Source organism: Perognathus longimembris, chromosome 1 (assembly GCF_023159225.1).
Source record: "Perognathus longimembris pacificus isolate PPM17 chromosome 1, ASM2315922v1, whole genome shotgun sequence".
Taxonomy (NCBI): domain Eukaryota; kingdom Metazoa; phylum Chordata; class Mammalia; order Rodentia; family Heteromyidae; genus Perognathus; species Perognathus longimembris.
Window position 1 is genome coordinate 102,265,490 of NC_063161.1, and position 20,147 is coordinate 102,285,636.

At 31.9% G+C, this 20,147-nt stretch overlaps 1 protein-coding gene across 2 annotated transcripts in view; it reads left to right on the forward strand.

Moving 5' to 3' along the window:
* Jak2 (Janus kinase 2) overlaps positions 1-20,147 on the forward strand; it is a 49,720-nt gene that overhangs the window by 18,122 nt on the left and 11,451 nt on the right. For both annotated transcript variants that reach the window (XM_048331078.1, XM_048331809.1), the window contains 14 exons: positions 285-430; positions 3,231-3,552; positions 4,288-4,407; positions 6,607-6,764; positions 7,710-7,821; positions 9,189-9,375; positions 10,082-10,209; positions 12,747-12,881; positions 13,875-13,962; positions 14,702-14,829; positions 15,532-15,670; positions 17,512-17,663; positions 17,816-17,966; positions 18,734-18,870. In XM_048331078.1, the coding sequence (XP_048187035.1) occupies positions 285-430; positions 3,231-3,552; positions 4,288-4,407; positions 6,607-6,764; positions 7,710-7,821; positions 9,189-9,375; positions 10,082-10,209; positions 12,747-12,881; positions 13,875-13,962; positions 14,702-14,829; positions 15,532-15,670; positions 17,512-17,663; positions 17,816-17,966; positions 18,734-18,870 (2,103 nt within the window). The remainder of the gene's footprint in view (positions 1-284; positions 431-3,230; positions 3,553-4,287; positions 4,408-6,606; positions 6,765-7,709; positions 7,822-9,188; positions 9,376-10,081; positions 10,210-12,746; positions 12,882-13,874; positions 13,963-14,701; positions 14,830-15,531; positions 15,671-17,511; positions 17,664-17,815; positions 17,967-18,733; positions 18,871-20,147) is intronic.

Consider the following 20,147-nt stretch of genomic DNA (forward strand, 5'->3'; position numbering starts at 1 on the left):
AACCCAGGCAGGAAAGTCCATGAGACCCTTATCTCCAGTTAACCACCTGAAAACCAGAAGTGGAGCTGTGGCTTAAAATGGTAGAGTGCTAGACTTAAGCTCTGGGACAACGTTTAGACCCTGAGTTCAATCCTTGTGACTGCCCTCCCCCCCCACCAAAAAAGTTGATTTATACCTTTAAATTGTATGTGTTCTGGAAATACTATGTTATCAGGTTGAAATATGATGTTTTAAAAATGGGATAGTGCCATCTAAAGCAAAATTCTTAATTTTATTTCTATCAGTGGCGGTATGATTTTGTTCATGGATGGATAAAAGTACCCGTGACTCATGAAACACAGGAAGAATGTCTTGGGATGGCAGTGTTAGATATGATGAGAATAGCAAAAGAAAAGGATCAGACTCCGCTGGCTGTCTATAACTCTATCAGGTAATTTTCTTATGCATATATATATATATGTACACACACATAATTGTGAACTTAGATTTTTTGGATACTTTGCTTGTTTTTTCAGTGTTTGCCCATACCTTTTGATTTTATAATACTAAAAAACAATCAGGCTAGTGATATAAATCATTGGTAGGGTACTTTCCTAACAATCTGAATTTGATCCCTAGTGCTATAAGAAAACAAACCAGTTGAAATTACTGGAGGAGTTACAGTATCAAAAAATATCAGAGCTGTTTGAGTCTACATATTTTTTTGATAAGTTCAAAGGAATGGCCGAATACTTGGAGAAATAGGTTTTGATAGTAGACCCTTAACTTACACTAATGATCTGAATAAGTATTTTTCAAGTTGTGCTTTGTATTTTACTCACATTGGCACACTTGGGGTTCATGTTAAAATGGAAGATTCTCAGGCTGTAACTGAACAGATCTGTATTTAGTAAATATAAGCTGAAGCCCACAACTATGAGCTTGAGAAGATTTTTTGTTTGTTTGTTTGACAGTCCTGGGGTTTGAACTCAGGGCCTGAGTCCTGTCCCTGGCTTCATTTTTGCCCAAGGGTAGTACTCTACCACTTGAGCCATAGCACCACTTATGTTTTTTTCTGTTTATATGATGCTGAGAAATCAAACACCCAGGGCTTCATGCATGCTAGGCAAGCATTCTGCCGCTAAGCCACTTTCCCAGCCCCGAACTTGAGAAGCTTTTATACAAGTAACACAAACATTCCCCAGTATCTTTTGCATAATGGAATTTTAGCAGTTACAGTTTTTTTTCAACATTACTCCTACATCCTTGTTTTAATGGCTGTATAACTTCTACTTTTAACAAACTGTACATATAGCCATATAGGAGTATTCTGAAGTTTTTGAAAGTTAGATGTATATTTTAACACATTACATACTTACCACTAAAAGTTTGAATATGTGGATATGGTTAAATTCTTTTTCTTACCTGGGTGCTGGTGGCTCTCACCTGTCATCATAGCTACTCAAGAGGCTGAGATCTGAAGATTGCAGTTCAACACCATCCCAAGCAGAAAAGTCCTTGAGTCTCTTATCTACAATAAACTACTCAGAAAAAACTTGGAAGTGGGACTGTGGCTCAAGAGGTGGAACACTAGCCTTGAGTGAAAAAGCTCAGAGACAGTGCCCAGGTCCTGAGTTCAAGCCCCAGGACTGGAAAGAAAAAAATATTTTTCTTATTTGAAATTGTTTTCCTCGTAAATGACTTCAGCTTTTATATCTCTTGCACAGCTTTTTTTAAAAAACAATTCTGACTGATAACATGACACTGAAGTGGATTTATCATATTTAAGAATCACACAATCCTGTCAGGCTTCTGGCTCAAACCACTGGTTGGATATGGTGGTACCCATCTGTTGTGTGGGAAGCTGAGATTGGGAGGATTGTGGTCCAGGCTGGCTTGGATATAAAACAAATCCTGGAACAAATGAAAAAAATGTTGTAGCTCTGGAACTTGGTAAAATTAACAGAGACATGTCTTAAAAGAGATAAAACTTGGTGGTTATGAATTTATACTACAACCCAGTTTTTCCGTAAAAGGGCTTTCATGAGCAATTCTGACTACTTGAATGCAAAATTCTTAAGAGTTCCAAAGGGACTTGGTATATGATAGGAAAAGGTGGAAGTAGTGGTATACTGGTAATAAATAGTTCTTAAAAAATAAGAAAACTGATTTTCTGATTTGTTTGTAATCTTTTCTGATATCCATGTAACAAATATTATGGTATCAGCTTGATATCGTGGAATACAAAAGTGATAGTCATGACAAACCCTTTCTACCATTTATATATGGTTAATAAAAATAACCTCAAAGGCATAGATGGCATAGATAGTATTGTAAAATAGCAAACAAAAATAAAAATTAGAATGATTAGGAAGTTACAAGTTTTGACTGTTTATTACCTACAAAACTTATATAATTTAAAATGTAACATTTAACAATTAACTAAATGTTTTAGAAAATAATATGTATAGCTCCAGAACATCACTGGTGCTAAGCAGGCCCAGAATTGTATAATAGAGTGTTACACACATTCCGTGAAAACAAAAGGAGGAGCATCTAATTCAGTAATGAATGAGAACTAGACGAGTTTCCTAGATTTGATGATGGTTGAGCTGAGACTTGTAGGACAAGTTGGAGATTGTGGAAATCTTATGCAGTTATATTTCAGAAATGTTCATCAGAAGCAGAGAAGAAAATATGCTCTTCTTTAGGCTACTAAGCATAGAAATGAAGGTACAGAGAAATCGGAACATTTCTAAAAGGAAGTATTTAGATCATAAGGAATTTACTAGGAGTTGTTGGAGCTAGCCTAATAGAACTATGCATACAAAAGTATGTTTGCATAATGAACAACAGCATCCAACAGAATCAGCCACTTTGGGGATTCGGATAAAATTTTGCAGTCCTGCATTATAGGAAAAATTTATAGCCCAGAGCAACACATGTAAAAAAAAGTCCCATAAATGATGATTGGGGATATAAGGTAGTAAGAGAAAAAGAATTTCTAGACATTTCAATACTAACTAGACTAGACTAGACTAGGGGATGAAAATTAACATCTATTCTAAGCTTTAGGGTAACTCAAACCTGCCTTAGATATATTGATTCTGTAGATGGTAATTCTGTCAGTGTAGCCTACTTGACTACTGTGCTATAACATATTCTACCTAGGGAAAAGGTAGGCATCTTTCAATTTTGTTTTAGCTTAATCTTCCAACTTTTGTTTTTCTGTGTGTGCCTATTATTCCTAGCTACAAGACATTCTTACCAAAATGTGTTCGAGCAAAGATCCAAGAGTATCATATTCTGACAAGGAAGAGAATAAGGTACAGATTTCGCAGATTTATTCAGCAGTTCAGTCAATGCAAAGCCACTGCCAGAAACTTGAAACTTAAGTATGTTATAAATCTGGAAACTCTTCAGTCTGCCTTCTACACAGAGCAGTTTGAAGTAAAAGAATCTGGAAGAGGTCCTTCAGGTGAGGAGATTTTTGCAACCATTATAATAACTGGAAACGGTGGAATTCAGTGGTCAAGAGGGAAACATAAAGAAAGTGAGACACTGACAGAACAGGTAATCCTTAATGATATGTTCTCATTTTTTATTTTGTTAAGTAGAATGCCAATAGAAACAAAGTAATTTTAATCATTTGAAACATTGTCTTGCACTTCTCCCATAATGAAAGTAGTATGAAGTCTTCAAGGTCATTTCATGTTCTGAAATGGCTTTTAATTTAATTTTAATGGCAAAATAACAATGACTTTTTTACATTTCAAAAAAGGGATGAATTCTATGATTTTATACTCTTACTTTTGCTTCCTTTTTCTTTCCTTATTATTAGTAATAAGCAGTTTTAGTCCTAAAGTCCATTAAGTGGAAAAGATTAATTCTAATTGATTTATGATTATGTGTGCCTATTAAATAACTTACTGTCGTTAGGTTTTCATCACAGTTATTTTCTTTGCAGTCATTTTAAATTTGTCCTATTGTTCTTAGATTGTTTCAGAGATAAAGTGCAGTTATTTGATTTTTATTTTTATGATCTTTAACTTTCTGGCAGTGGTTCTTATTAATGTTAATTACATTAAAGAATACCATAATTCAATATAGGTTCCTGGAATTTTTAATGTTCTCATGTTTGAGTCAAAGCAAGGTAAGTATAGTGTACTGTTAGAGTTTGGGGAAAGAAATCACATTTAATGTCTATTATTTTCAAGAGATAAAGAATTTTGAATAAATGTACCCCCTTCATAAATTTTGTCTTAAGATGGCTCCATAGTGGTTAATTTTAAATGCTCTTAATTTCAGGATTTACAGCTGTATTGTGATTTTCCTGATATTATTGATGTTAGTATAAAGCAAGCAAACCAAGAATGCTCAAATGAAAGTAGAATTGTAACTATCCATAAAAAAGATGGTAAAACTTTGGTAAGTCTGTTTTATGACTAAATAGTGATTACATTTTATACTTGTCACAAACAAATGTTTGAGTCTTACTACCGAAGTTGCTTTATTATAGGAATTTTAATTATAGTTATTGGAATAGCTCTAAACATAAGTTATTAGTTACTCATTTTTTTAAACTAAATCTAGCTGTTTGTTTTACAACCAAAGACTTATCTTCTGAGAGTTGCTTTGCATTGCTACACTTTTCACTCATTTTTATGATTAACACAGTACCAGTTACTCCCACATCCTTCCTCTGACTCAGGGTGGTGCTAGCCACCTGTTATAATGTTCATTCCTAACTAATATGTTTTATTTTTATCAGCTGGATTATGTGAAATCCTACACAATGCCTAATTAAAAGAGAAAATAAAATAATATTGTATGGTATTTTTATGATAAAATGTAAACCAATTCCAAATCAGCCTCACTCAAGTTGTAAGACATGATTCTAAAAGATTAGTCCTGTCTTAAAAAAACAACAACAACAAAAAAAAACAAGCAGTGGGGGGGGGGGGAGGGGGGAGAAAAATGAAGAAAGAGGTAACAAGCTTGATGAGAAATGTACAAAACTGTAACCCCTCTCTATATTACTTTGACAATAAATAAATTAAAAAAATATAGCTTCAAAATCCCATTTATTTTATATAAAAAGAAAGGAATTATTTTGTATTCTATTAAATTTCTTATTTGCTTGGCTATATATTCTTTTTACCTTGAATGCTTTTTTTTTTTGCCAGTCCTGGGCCTTGGACTCAGGGCCTGAGCACTGTCCCTGGCTTCCTTTTGCTCAAGGCTAGCACTCTGCCACTTGAGCTACAACGCCACTTCTGGCCGTTTTCTGTATATGTAGTGCTGGGGAATTGAACCCAGGGCCTCATGTATACGAGGCAAGCTCTCTTGCCACTAGGCCATATCCCTATCCCCCCTTGAATGCTTTTTAACCACCTGGCTTGCTTGTAATATTATTTGTTCATTTATCTGTTTGGCTTAGCTCTAGCCTTTTAATAAATAGCTGACTTGCAACTAACTCAGTTTATTTCAAACATTTTCCTATATACCTAGATAAAAAAAAATTGTGGTAAACAGTGTGCATATATGGTCCAGTAAGCTTATTGAATGCAAGAATCATATTATATTTGTATGTGTATCTCCTGCACTTTGCACAGTGCTCTTGCACATAGTTTACCAAGAATTATGGATAAATATTTCATGGATATATAAAAGTATGATTAGTAATTATCAACCCCATGTAGCTCTATAATAGGTATTTCTGGAAGACTTTTAATTTTTATGTCATCAGCCTTTATTAATAAAGTCTTTACTTGTGGGAAGTTATTTGGACTTGCTGACTTAATTTAAAGTTTATAATACTGGAAAGTTAAGTAACTTTCTGAGGTCTTTGTATTGAGTAGGTGTTATGTTTAAATTTGGTTTTATGATCTGAAAACTTAAGCTCTTAATCTTTATTGTTTAAGTTTAGAGCCTGAGGCCCTGAGTTCAAATTCTAGTACTGCCAAGAAAAAAGGTTACATGTGTAAGAATGTTTTGAAATTTTTCTAGTAATCATTTCACACATTTAATCCTACCTCCACATCTACTTTATTATAAATGGGGCTTTCTCTTTCATTCTTTTATCAAATTGGCTATTTTCACATATGTAAATATAAATGGGGTTTCTCTTTAATCCTCTTATCAAATTGACTATTTTGACATATGTAAATATAAATATGCACTTGTATATATGTGCATGTATGAAAACAAAAGCATAGAACAGTTAAATGTTTCAGTTTATAGCATGAATATTTTAGTCTTAGTATGATGTTGGTGTGTAAAAATACATGCTCAGGTTTTTAGATTAATACTAGATTTTTATCAGATCTCATTTCTGATTGAGTTAACTGACGTTGGTCTAATGGGTTATTATAAAATACAGTAGAATTATGTATGTGGAGTAATCTGTAACTGGAAACAGATGATAATCCCATACTCGAGAGGTTTTTAGAGAACTGACATAAAAATTTATCATGTAGATTGGGGAATTTGTAGTCATAAAAGATATCTGAAGAATTCATATTAATTTAGGAGAATTATTACAATAATGTGGAGTATAGAGAAATTTCAACATTTAGAATGCAATTGGCCTTTTAAATGACATGGTCTTTTTTTCTTTTCTCTTAGGAAATTGAGCTCAGTTCATTAAGAGAAGCTTTATCATTTGTGTCATTAATTGATGGCTATTATAGACTAACTGCAGATGCACACCATTACCTCTGTAAAGAAGTAGCACCACCAGCAGTGCTGGAAAATATACAAAGCAACTGCCACGGTCCAATTTCGTGAGTGATAGAGACTTCAAGTATAAATTTTTAAAATAGTAAATGTTACTTATAACATTTATAACATTATAAATGTCAGTTATACATATTGCCACATCCATAAATTAAGTCTACCACATAATGCATATAGTTTTAAAAAATTGTGTCAGTACTGAACAGGTGTACTTGCTTTTCATTATTTCCTAAGCAGTACAATAGAACAATGTTTACTTAGCATTTATATTATTATAGGTATAATCAGTGATCTAAAGATGATTTAATGTTTATGGGAGAATGTCCATAGGTTACATACAAATTATACTATTTTATTTAGAGAATGTCCTCAGATTTGGGTTTTGGGACCAAGTCCCCGTAGATGCCAAGGGACAACTATATTTATAGAGAAGATTTTATATAATACATTTAGGTTTAAAGGTTTTTTAAAAAAATTCTATTTTCTAACAGAAATCTGTATAAATCAGATTACATAATAATTAGAATCATTGTGTAGCTTCAGAATCATCAGCCATTTTTAAGATTCAGTAGATTTTTTTCAGTTACTATTATACTAATACACACAACTTTTCTGTTAGTAACTGTTACAATAGAGACTGAGAAATTTTCTGTATAGTTACATGACATTGTATAAGAACAGGTATGGCTTAAAATATACTAGATTTATAATTAGAAAGCAGAAAATTCAATGAGTTTTCTTTGTGATAGTGTCTTAAAATTTCTTGTGGAGATTTCTAAAGTAATATAATTGTTTCTTAAATTGGTTTGAACTTACTGCAAAATAGCTTGATAAATTGGTTTTTCCTCCATTGAAAAATTATTGATAAGTATATAATAGACCAATCTTCTAAAAGTTTGGAGCTTTAAATTTGACTTCTGATTTTGTACATGTCATTAATCATCATGCAGTAGCACTTGTGGTCATTCACATTATTTTTTCTTAATCTTTAGAATGGACTTTGCCATTAGTAAACTGAAGAAAGCAGGTAATCAGACTGGACTGTATGTACTTCGATGCAGTCCTAAGGATTTTAATAAGTATTTTCTGACTTTTGCTGTTGAGGTTAGTATGGCACATATATTTATGATAACATGTCCTTTAGTCTATACTTTCTCCTTATTATTTATTGTGTATTTTCTTTTTAATATTCAGAATTATAAGTGTATATAATAATGTGCATAATTATTTATCTCAAATATTCTGCACGAATAAACACACTTCCTAGGGATTATGTAAACATAAAATTATATGTCTTTATATCTTTTTATTTGATGTCTTATTTTTTGATGTTTGAGTGCTATCAGTTTGTCAAATACTTTGTCAACATGTCTCTTGGTTTACAAAAGTAGAAATATTTTCCATATTCTGTGGAGCAAAATTAGTTGGAAGCAAATTTTATATTGACTAGCAGTGGTTGCTGATTAAGAAAAATAGAACAATAATGAACAGAAACACCATAGTACCTTTAACTTGTAATTTCTCAATATTAAGACGGATTATGTGTAATTCACGTTTGAAGTGTAAAACTGCAAGGAAGCCTCTGTTAAATGCACATCACCTTGTATCTCACCTAAGGTTATGTACTATACACATGTATCTTAAAAGATACTATCATTTATAAAGAAATTTCATGGCTGAAATCTTTTTATAGCAGCAGCCAAATTTATTTTGTTTTTTAAAAAGTAAGGATTTTTGTTATTCACTTGGTTTTGTAAAAGCAACCATCTTGGATTTAGTACATGCAGAGAATGGATTAATATATAGATTATTAAAGATAGATTAAGCCATTACTTCACTATTTGTATAAAATTAATAATCCTAATTTTAGAATATCACTATAATTTATGATAATCAATTGTGTTGAGTTTTGTGTTTATACTGTGTGTGCCCAACCTAATATGAATGATATAAACTAGAAGATGTATGAATGATATATGATATATGTGATATGACATAAACCTATCTTCGAGATAACTTATCTTTTGGAATAAAAATTAGAAAGAATACTAATTGCTTTCTTATTTGTGTGGTTTATTTTTTATTTGCCAGTCCTGGGGCTTGAACTCAGGGCCTGAGCACTGTCCCTGGCTTTCTTTTTTTGCTCAAGGGTAGCACTCTACCACTTGAGCCACATATGTGGTGCTGATGAATTGAACCCAGGGCTTCATGTATATGAGGCAAGCACTCTACCACTAGGCCATATTTCCAGCCCCTTATTTGTGTTTTAATAAAATCTATTTGTGAGCCACTTTTGGGGGCTATGGAATTATAATTAGATGTCTTTTTGAGAAACCAAGGGCCTGTTTTAGGATTTACTGTTTAAATATTCTCTTGGTTGTGTATTCTGTTTTTGTGATAACCTTCTGGACAAAATAATTACTGTGCTATCCATTGTAATGTTCCTTCTCTTTATAATTAAACTTACATAGAGAGAAAACGTCATTGAATATAAACACTGTTTAATTACAAAAAATGAGAATAGAGAGTACAACCTCAGTGGGACTAAGAAAAATTTCAGTAATCTTAAAGATCTTTTAAATTGCTACCAGATGGAAACTGTTCGCTCAGACAATATAATTTTCCAGTTTACCAAATGCTGTCCTCCCAAACCAAAAGGTAAAAATAAATTCTAGTTATTTTTAAAATACTGGTCATGGGTTATGTATATGATGGAAGATATCTTTAGTACACTGACTTCAAAAGAAATATCAAAGAAGCACTTATAAAAACAAATGAATTTTGTCTCTTTCTGTTGTACAAGGCACATCAAGTAGGATCAGGTTGTTTGGTTTGTCTGTCAGTGGCTTGAAGTTCTGTTTTTCTGAAATTGCACTTTAACTATAGTCATTTTTGGACCTGGATAGTTTTACTACCAGATACTCGTGTGTTTAAATAAGCACTTTTGTGCAGTTTAAAAAATTTTAATGTCTGTATTTTTAAAGTAGGTAGTAAGGTTGGAAATTCCTTGAAATAATACATCTAACTTTTAAAACTCCTGTGAAAATTATATTAGTTAAGTGATCCTAATTTTGAATGTATAAAATAATTGGTAAGTTCAGTGACTAAAAGGCAAATGATTTTATATGAAAAAGATGAACAGTGAGCAGCTATTGTTTACAATATTCATATACTACTTGTTGAATGGCAACTCCTTTGTACAACTACTTAAAGATTAAATAAATTTTTAAAAGAATACATGCATTTTACTTTTCTTTGGAGTAATTTATATTTTTAATGTGTTTTTATGGATCCACCCACACATATGCACACACACACACACACACACACACACACACACACACATCTTATTGTTGTTTTTCAGATAAATCGAATCTTCTAGTCTTCAGAACCAGTGGTGTTTCTGATGTACCAAACTCGCCAACATTACAGAGGCATAATAATGTGAACCAAATGGTATTCCACAAAATCAGAAATGAAGACTTGATATTTGTAAGCCACTAGATAATGATCATTTTCTTTCTTCTTGATTTCTTATCTTGTATTATATTTATGTGACATTTGGAACCATTTTTATAACATACATTATAAAGTTTATTTGCAATTTAAACATTTTATTTGTTATGAGAAATATGTCAACTTTGTGTTAGAAATATGAAAAACTAAGAATGAATTATGTTTTCTTTTCAGATATTTAAAAATGGTCCTTTATAAATCGTAAAAGTTTATAAAAAAAAGGCCTATCTTTTAACTCTCTACTTCTCAAAGACAGTAAGGGAAGTTCAAAGTATTCTTTTTTTGTAAATTTAAAAAAATTGTTATTATAAAGGTGGTATCCAGTGAGGTTACAATTACATGTCAGGTAATGAGTACATTTCTTTTTGGACAATGTCACCCCTTCCCTCGCTTTCCAAAGTATTCTTTTTTAAGGAACTGAAGATAGTATACAAGAGCTGATGCTTTGATGGTCGGTTTGTGTGGAGTTTAGCCTCTTTTATTCTGTAAAAATGAAAAAAAAAAACTAAACAAAAGATGCCAGTACTTAAAAGTGAGACAATCCCTGCTAAATGCCAGAACTCTTAAGAATATAGTTCTTCAGTGAAAAATTAACTTCCAAGCCAAGAGAAAAGGAGGAATATTACCTATTTTATTTTACTTAAGTTCTTAGTAATGAAAAAGTGTCTATCCTAGGAATTTATAAATCATAAGCCTTTGACTTTTAACTATCTATACGCTCTGAGAGAAGCTAAACCAAGAGATTAAAAGTAGTACTCTGCATGGTCCTTGGGGGAAAGATAGGCATTTCATTTTGGGAAGAACCTATGTTTAACCTAGGCTAGTCAGGATTCCCAGAGTTAAAATTACTCCAAACCTTAGTTTTTAATTAAAATTTTGAAATATACAGGAAAATACTACAGGATTAAGCAGGAGTCATCAAACCAAATCAACATCAAAATTATACTTCAATAACTTCATGTAGTTTTCAAAGAGAGACTGTAAAATGCACACCTATGTTTTCTTTATTTTTTAAGTTAAATTTTATTGACAAAGTATGTACAGAGGGGGTACAGTTACATAATAAGGTAGTGAGTACATTTCTTGTCTTATTTGTTACACCCTCCCTCACTTTTCTTTCCCTTCCCTAGTTCAGGTAAACATATATACATTATCCAGTGGACCAAAATCATATATAGTGACCACAGGGAGTATGCCAAAACACCTATGTTTTAATAATCAAAAGGAGTTACAAACACAGGAAAATGAGATGATTTTAAATTATAAGACTTTTTCTTTTTTGTCAGTCCTGGAGCTTGGACTCAGGGCCTGAGCACTGTCCCTGGTTTCTTTTTTGCTCAAGGCTAACTCTTAGCCACTTGAGCCACGCCATTATTTTTGGCTTGTTTCTATACATGTGGTGCTGAGAAATCGAACCCAGGGCTTCATGTATGTGAGGCAAATACTCTACTACTTGACCATATTCCCAGCCCCCATATAAGACATTTTAAAGAGCAAACTTTTGGGGATAAAACATATAAATGAAAAATGTGCTCATTGACATTTAAATGAAACAAACAGGTTAGGAAGCACATTACTCATAACTGAATAGAGAATAGCGAATTGAAATACAGACCTGAAGAAATCCTTTGGAATGTAGCAGATAGGACGAATGAAATGGAAATTGTAAAATAGAAATTAGAGGCATAGAATGAGAGGTTAGAATGAGAAAGACTAACTGAACTCAGAGTTCTATAAGAAGATACTAGATAATGAGCCTAGATAAGGATTGTCAAGGTATAAATTCTCATGTGAGTAAGAAGAAGCATAAAATATTAAACTACAGCTTGGATTTTAGCACATACGGCATTATAAGGAGTACTAGTACCAATAGTAATAGCTGTTACTTAATGTGCATTTTTTATATGTCATAGCTTGTGTTTTAGTGCTTTCATGTTTTTATTTGCTTCCTGTTCAAAGCAATACTATGAGAGAATTGTTACCTTCATTCTTCAGATGAAGAAACAAAGACAGCTGCAGTATAGAGAGATTAAATATTTCATACAAGGTTAAGCATCTAGTGAGTAGTAAAAGGAAAAAGTCACATGCATCTTCACAGACCATACTGATTATTCTATTTCACAATATGAAAAGCAAATTAATCACTCATCTGTAGGCTCTTAAAAGAGATTAATTATGATGGAGGGGGTGACAAATAATGTATACATTATTTCACATGCTAAGTTGAAACCCCTTTGTAGAACTATTTGAGGTTAATAAAAAAATTAATAAAATGTGATTAGTTACAGTTGTTACAGGAGATTTAAAAACAGGATGGAGTAAAAATATAGTTTTTTATTCTTGTTTTCAGTCTTTAATTATTACTCAAGGAAGAAGAATAAAGTATGGATTTCAAACCTCAGTTTAATTTCTAGGTATAGTTTATAAGAGAATACTTGCTTAATTTTAAAAAGTGTCATTGATTTTGTTTCCCATCTTTTTTCATTCTTTTTCTCTCTTTTTTTCTTTTATAGAATGAAAGCCTTGGTCAAGGAACTTTTACAAAAATTTTTAAAGGCCTAAGAAGAGAAGTAGGAGACTATGGTCAACTACATGAAACAGAAGTTCTTTTAAAAGTTCTGGATAAAGCACATAGAAATTATTCAGAGGTATATATATTCTTTGGGTAATTAATGTAGTTTATGCCATTTAAATGTGTTTTCATGTGCACATAACATTCATGCATGCAGCATTTCAAAATATTTTAATTTAAAAATACATCTTTGAGACCTTTCTGAGGATACATTTTGATATAGAAGAGTATAGGATTTTAAAATAATATTTATAAACTAATTATTTTTAGAATTTTATTATGAGTAATATTAAATCTCAATTATCTACTAAAACAGCTGCTTTTAAATGTGGCTTCCCAGGATTTTATGTTTCATAGAGGCTTCTTTACAGTTTCCTCTATTTAAAAAGAAAAAGCATATATGACACTGTAGTAAGGAACACTCAGTGAAATATGGATGGCTCTGAGAATCATCTAGAGATACAACACAAGTTTATGACCATTATGATGTCTTAAAAGGTTAAAGGAAGATGATATATAAGCAAGATGAGTACTAATCTAGATCATCAAAGTGTTAGTGATCATGATCCTCTGAATGACTATAACCAGAAATTCTAGTTAAGGATTAGCTGAGTTAGAATAATGTTGATATTATACTAGCATCCTGATATAGGTTTCATAGTTTATCTTTGCAAAAAATTAGTTATACGTACTTATTTAGAAACTATTATTTAGAGCTTACAGTAATCTACCTCAGTCTCATATCACTATATAAAATATCTACCTCTAGTTTTTACTCGGTGACTGTTATAGTTGTTGTAGTCTAAGTCTGTTTGACTTGCATTATTCATGGTGTCCTCTACCACTATTGCTTCCTTTCACTGCTATCTCTACATTTCACATTTACTAAGGGTTTTCCTCATAATAAACCCAAACATAAAGGTTGGTGGCACTTAGAAGTCCATATTGTAACCTGCGAGGAGTAGGAGAAAGTACATTTCTTTTATGGCAATCAATATCTTATTACCACTGCATACTTATAAATAATAGTGAAACAATAATTCCTTAGCATTATTTTTCTTTTCCTTAGTCTTTCTTTGAAGCAGCAAGCATGATGAGCCAACTTTCTCACAAGCATTTGATTTTAAATTATGGAGTATGTGTCTGCGGAGAGGAGAGTAAGTAAAACACTGGCTTTTTAATGTTAATAGCATGTCTTTTTCAGAGAACCTGTTGTTTTTATATAGAAAATTCAATTTCAGGATCACAGGGATCAGTATGAACCATGATTTAATGGAAATTAGGTATCATTGAACTTAACAGCATTATATGATTGTTCAGTTATATCTTATACAAAAAGAAAGCATTGGTGAAATTTAAAATGCAGAAATCAGTTAATGCCCAAGTGGTAGAGTATTATTGTAAATAAGTGTATAGACTTTTGTTTTCACCATAGTTGTGCATATTATGGGTAGTTAAACATAACATTTGAGCAGTTGACCCTCTCTGTACATGTTTACTTGAAGTTAGGAGGTTAAAGCGTATAATAGATAGGCTGAATTACCAATTGAACTGACTGAAATGATTGTATATTGCTATTAGATATAGTCTCCAAGTATATTGGAGTAATTCTATATTATATTATTATACTATACTATGTAGTAAAATGTATGCTGTATATTTTACACATAGTTACATATTATGTATTTAATTGTTTGATTCCTACATCATATTATGAGTAAACTAAAAACTAAATGTACAATGGTGTAAATCCATGAAGTTTTTAAAATGAATTTCATTTATTTACCCATAGTATTTGCATATAACATAAATGTATCTATAAAAGTTTGAATTATATGTTTAATATATATTTATACATAATTAAGCCTTATTATTATTACCTATATTTTACTACAGATATTTTGGTTCAGGAGTTTGTAAAATTTGGATCATTAGATACATATCTGAAAAAGAACAAAAATTCTATAAATATATTATGGAAACTTGGAGTGGCTAAACAGTTGGCATGGGCTATGCATTTTCTAGTAAGTAACTCTTATTTTGTTTTTGTCAAAACTTGCTTTATTTTATGAGCCATGTAGCAATAAGAAATAAATCTCTAGATAGATGCCATGCCATTCAAAATAATCTGTTAGGTGTTGAAAAGGGATTATTTCAGGAATATGTTCATTTATATAAAATCTGTTTGGAAATGATCAGCTTTGTCATCCCATCAGACTCTTAACTATTGCTAGGTAATCTGTAGTTCTTATCGTTTGGGGTTAGCAAATTAAGCCAAAAATTATTCAGAAACAGGTTATGCTACTATGGATAGCAGAAAATACCTTATCTTGATATTTGGGGACAACTGGACATTATGTTCAATGAGAAGGAAGATTTAACAGAGAAACAATACCAGAGTGACAGCCAGTTATCCCATCTGGTAAACGTATACCTATGGTTGCTGAACTGAAAGCAGTATTTCCTAATGTCAGCTACCATCTACTATTACTATTTGGAATTTCAGCTCTGGAAAGTAGAGTAACATTTGGTAGGATTAACTTATTCACTTCATTATGGTTATAGACAAATGTGTCAGTTAAAGGCTGAACCAGGAAATTTCTGCTATTTCTGTCTCAAAACTAAGTTAAAAATTTTATCTTCTTTAATATGTTTTTGGGCTTTGAACATGAAATGTTCAAATATTTGTGGGTTGATATTTGAATATGTGCATTTAACTTTAATAGGAAGAAAAAAACCTTATTCATGGGAATGTATGTGCTAAAAATATTCTACTTATCAGAGAAGAGGACAGGAAAACAGGAAATCCTCCTTTCATCAAACTTAGTGATCCTGGCATTAGCATTACAGTTTTACCAAAGGACAGTAAGTTCTACAGGGATTTCATTTAACTTTGTTAAATTTTGCTTGGTTAGTAGCCTAAAAAGCATGTTCTCTTTTCCTTGAACTTTCTATTACTCATGTGCTTTTGATTAATAATAACATGTATCTAGCACTTGTAGCAATTTCAATTAAGTTATAGGTACATCCTGGTCTCTGTCTTTTCTTAGAGACATTGTCATCATTGACTTGAGATAATTTTTTAAAACAATTTTATCCCTAGTTACATGTGGAAATGCAATTTTATTTATTTTAATATTACCATTTCTCAAACTGTTCTCAAGCTGTTTGAAAAGATATATCAAGCCCCTAAATCTTATTCAGCTAATTTGATGTCTTTGAAAGTTGCTTAAAAAAACCATTTTACAGGCTGGGAATATGGTTTAGTGGTTGAGTGCTTGCCTTGTATGCATGAAGCCCTGGGTTCCATTCCTCAGCACCACATAAAAAGAAAAGGCCAGGAGTGGCACTGTGGCTCAAGTGGTAGAGTGCTTGCTAGCCTTGAGCAAAAAGAAGCCAGGGACAGTGCTCAGGCCCTGAGTCAAAGCCCCAGGACTGCAAAAAACAAATTAAAACAAAACCTTTTTACATCTGATAATTTTGTTTAACACAATAAGTTAAAAGTATAATTTTTAGTTAAATAGTTAAGGTTTTGAAGAATCCAAACAACATTGCTATTCTGTCTCACTATCTGAGCTATTTTTTCTAATTGAGTGTTTTAAATGTAGACTTTTAAAAATCAGTTTATGCAGTATTCTATTTGAGACTATGTTACTTGGTAGCTTATCCAACAGTGAAGACTATAGTATGACAGCAACATAAGGAAGAAATTTTGCACAGTCTTAGACCTAGTACTTGGGGAAAGATGCTTTATTTGAATAGAAAATAAATATATTTATTTGGAAAAGGAGAAAGAAACCAATATTCTTTTTAATGCTATTTATTTATTTATTCATTTGTGTTGGTAGTAGGACCTGAATTCAGACTTAGACTCTTGCTTAGCATTTTCACTCAAGGCTGGCACTTTACCACTTATTTGAGCCACACCCCTACTTCCCCAATGCCTTGTTTAAACAGCAAAATATTTGGGTTACTTTATCAAAACATACAAAAATATATTGCACATTATCCCTCATTCTTACCTATTCATTGATGTGTGTCAGAATACCTGGAAGTCAGAGTTCTTTTGCTTCCTTTTTCTTTGATTTCTTTGTAGTGCTGTAATGAACCTTAGAAATTCCATTATCTGAGCAGAACTCTGTATCAATTCCATACCTATAGTACTTCAAAATAATTTAGTCATTCATCTGTGGTAATGATAAATGCCTGTGGACTTTGTTCTTCTTCAAGTTATACTAGCCATTGATCTTAACTTATTAAAACTTTTGTCACCACTAGTTTTACTACTTATTGTGAAAAAAAAAGGTTGAGAGATAGTTTTAGGACAAATTTTATAAATGAAAATGGGGTCAGGATTAATGAGAAGCAGTAGAGATAATGATATGCCCATTGAGACACTATTGTGTAATGGAAAAAAAGTTTAGTTGTTGTGGAATTTATTGTACATGATTCTAATTCTATCCATGCTGCTAACAGATTGTATGACTTTAAGCAAATTACTCAGCTTTTATTTATGCCTTTCCATGCCCTTATTGCTAAAACTGACACAGCGAATTAGATAAACCAAAAGCTCTTAAGTTTATGTGTACATAATCAGGGATAGTCCTTCTCTAGTTAAAAAGGGACTTGATGAATTTGACAATTATTTGCCTATAGGATAATGGTTTTATGGAGATTATTTATCCTTTGTTCCTGTTATTTAAAAGTTCTTCAGGAGAGAATACCATGGGTACCACCTGAATGCATTGAAAATCCTAAAAATCTAAATTTGGCAACAGACAAATGGAGTTTTGGTACCACCTTGTGGGAAATCTGCAGTGGAGGAGATAAGCCTCTGAGTGCTCTTGATTCTCAAAGAGTAAGTTAATACAGAATATGAAGGTAGAATTACTTTGTCATCCTTTATATTTCTTTTACATGATTTGGTATTTCTTAGCCCATCTCATTTTAAAAAGAAAGTTGATAAAGTATTGTACAGTTTATTCTCAGTTTTTGGTTCTTTAACTATAGAAGCTTCAATTCTATGAAGATAGGCACCAGCTTCCTGCACCAAAGTGGACAGAATTAGCCAATCTTATAAATAATTGTATGGATTATGAATCAGACTTCAGGCCTTCTTTCAGAGCCATCATAAGGGATCTTAACAGTTTATTTACTCCAGGTATGTGTTGTTGCGAGAGCCTATTGATCACTTGTCTTTCTATCTTTATTATATTCAGTGACTCTTTACTAATTTTGCAGTCTCTTCCAAGATGTTCTTTGATATCTTCTAAGATTTTTTTCTTATACTAACATAACTTCTCATACTTGGTGCATATTCTAATCTCCTTTACTGAGAAGTATTTTTTAAAGTCCCTTTCTCCTTCAGTAACATAATTTTATTGATTCCTTTGTTTATTCCTTTAAATGAGAAGAAAAATACAATTTATGCCTATGGCATGGAAATATTAGACTCCAGCTAATTTTCAGTCTTCCAGTTAATGAGAAGATGTTTATTTCACTATATTGACTATTTAATAACTCTTGATTTTTGACATTTTACTAAAAGCTCTTTATTTTATAATTGGCTTTCTAAACACTGGGTAGACTTACTTGTTCTCGCCTCCTTTTAGATATTGACCTAAAGTTATGCATATATTTAAGAAGTACTTCAGTGCTGTACATTTTAACCTTACTATATGAATATTAAAACTACCTTTTTGGAATGTAATCATTTTTCCTTTGCAAGATTTTTCTGCAATACCTACCAGGTTATGAGAAATAAAGTTCCTTTTAATATAATCTATAAACCAATTTTAGTTTCCCTATATTACTTAGTGTTTCTAACGCATTCTGATTATTTTACCAATATGTAATATGAATATGTATTGATTTCACCCAGAGAATGTATTTTCCAACCTAAGAAAGTGATATTCTTTATTTCTCTAGATTATGAACTATTAACAGAAAATGATATGTTACCAAACATGAGGATAGGTGCCCTAGGGTTTTCTGGTGCTTTTGAAGACAGGGACCCTACACAGTTTGAAGAGAGACACTTGAAATTTCTACAGCAACTTGGGAAGGTAAATTATGACAAGTTTTTCAAATAGAGTATGGTCATACAACACTTTATTTAGGAAGACAAAAAGCATTGGAGAATCTTTTTCTTTTTTAAAATTTTTATTGTAAAGGTGATATACAGAGAGGTTACAGTTACATGAATCAGGTAATGAGTACATTTCTTTTTGGTCAGTGTCACCCCTTGTCTCACTTTCTCCCAGTTTTTCCCTCCTGTGTCTATTCACAAGTTGTATACTTCCATTTTCAAGTTAGTGTCTAGTGAGTACCACTGCTCTATTCATTCACCCTTTGTCCTTCCATTTCTGTGCCCTCCACCTTTCACCCTTCAAAAGACACATAAATGAACAAACAAGACAAAAAGAAAAGGAAAAAAAATACCAACCAGGAAAAAAAATCTCATTTCCATTTCCTGGAGTTCATTTAGATAAATATACTTTATATGATCAGATGCACCTAGGCATTGTGTCTTCGTGTTCTCCTAAGAATATCCTCCTTTAGTCTCATTGTGTATGAAAGTCTAGAGGCTTTGGAGAACCTTTAAAATCTTTTTTGACAGTAATTTAAGTGTTATCTGTAGAAAAAAAGGCTTAATTGTCAGATATTAGTAAATTTTTATATTAAACAACTTTCATTGCTGAAGAACATCTCAGAGCCTGTCATGCATAATGTACAATGAGCATCTTCAAGAGGATGGTAATAATCTGACTGCTTACTGCCTAAAACATTAAACAAAGATCACTGAGACAGTCTCCAGTAAAGGGTCATAGTCATGGTAGCCTACAAGTTCTAAGACTGGAAAAGGCTCATTTTAGAAGGTCCAAACTCCCATTTCTCCAAGCTTTGCTTGCATAGGTATAGGCTTCCAGATTATTTATTGTTATGAATTAGATTTTGATATAGATACAGAAGATATAGATATAGATACAGATACATTTAAGCCTTAAAATTAAACTAAAAGTCCCAAATTGAGCTTTCTAGAGCTAAACATTGAAGGTTACAATAAAATATTGGCTTAGCAATATTAATACTCTGCTCATTTATCTTTGTTTTAAAAATACTCTTGGGAATCTTTGGAGTAATGTAGCAATGAGAACAAAAAGTTCAGGTATTAGGGCACATTAGGTGCATATTGTCGCATAGCAGATTACCCTTAAATTTAAAAGCCAAAAGCACCACTTATTATCTTCAGTTTTTTGAGTCAGGAATCTAGGAACATGGTTGACTCAGAGGAAAGGATATAAAAACTCTTAATTTCTCATTGTTGATTATAAGATGTTAT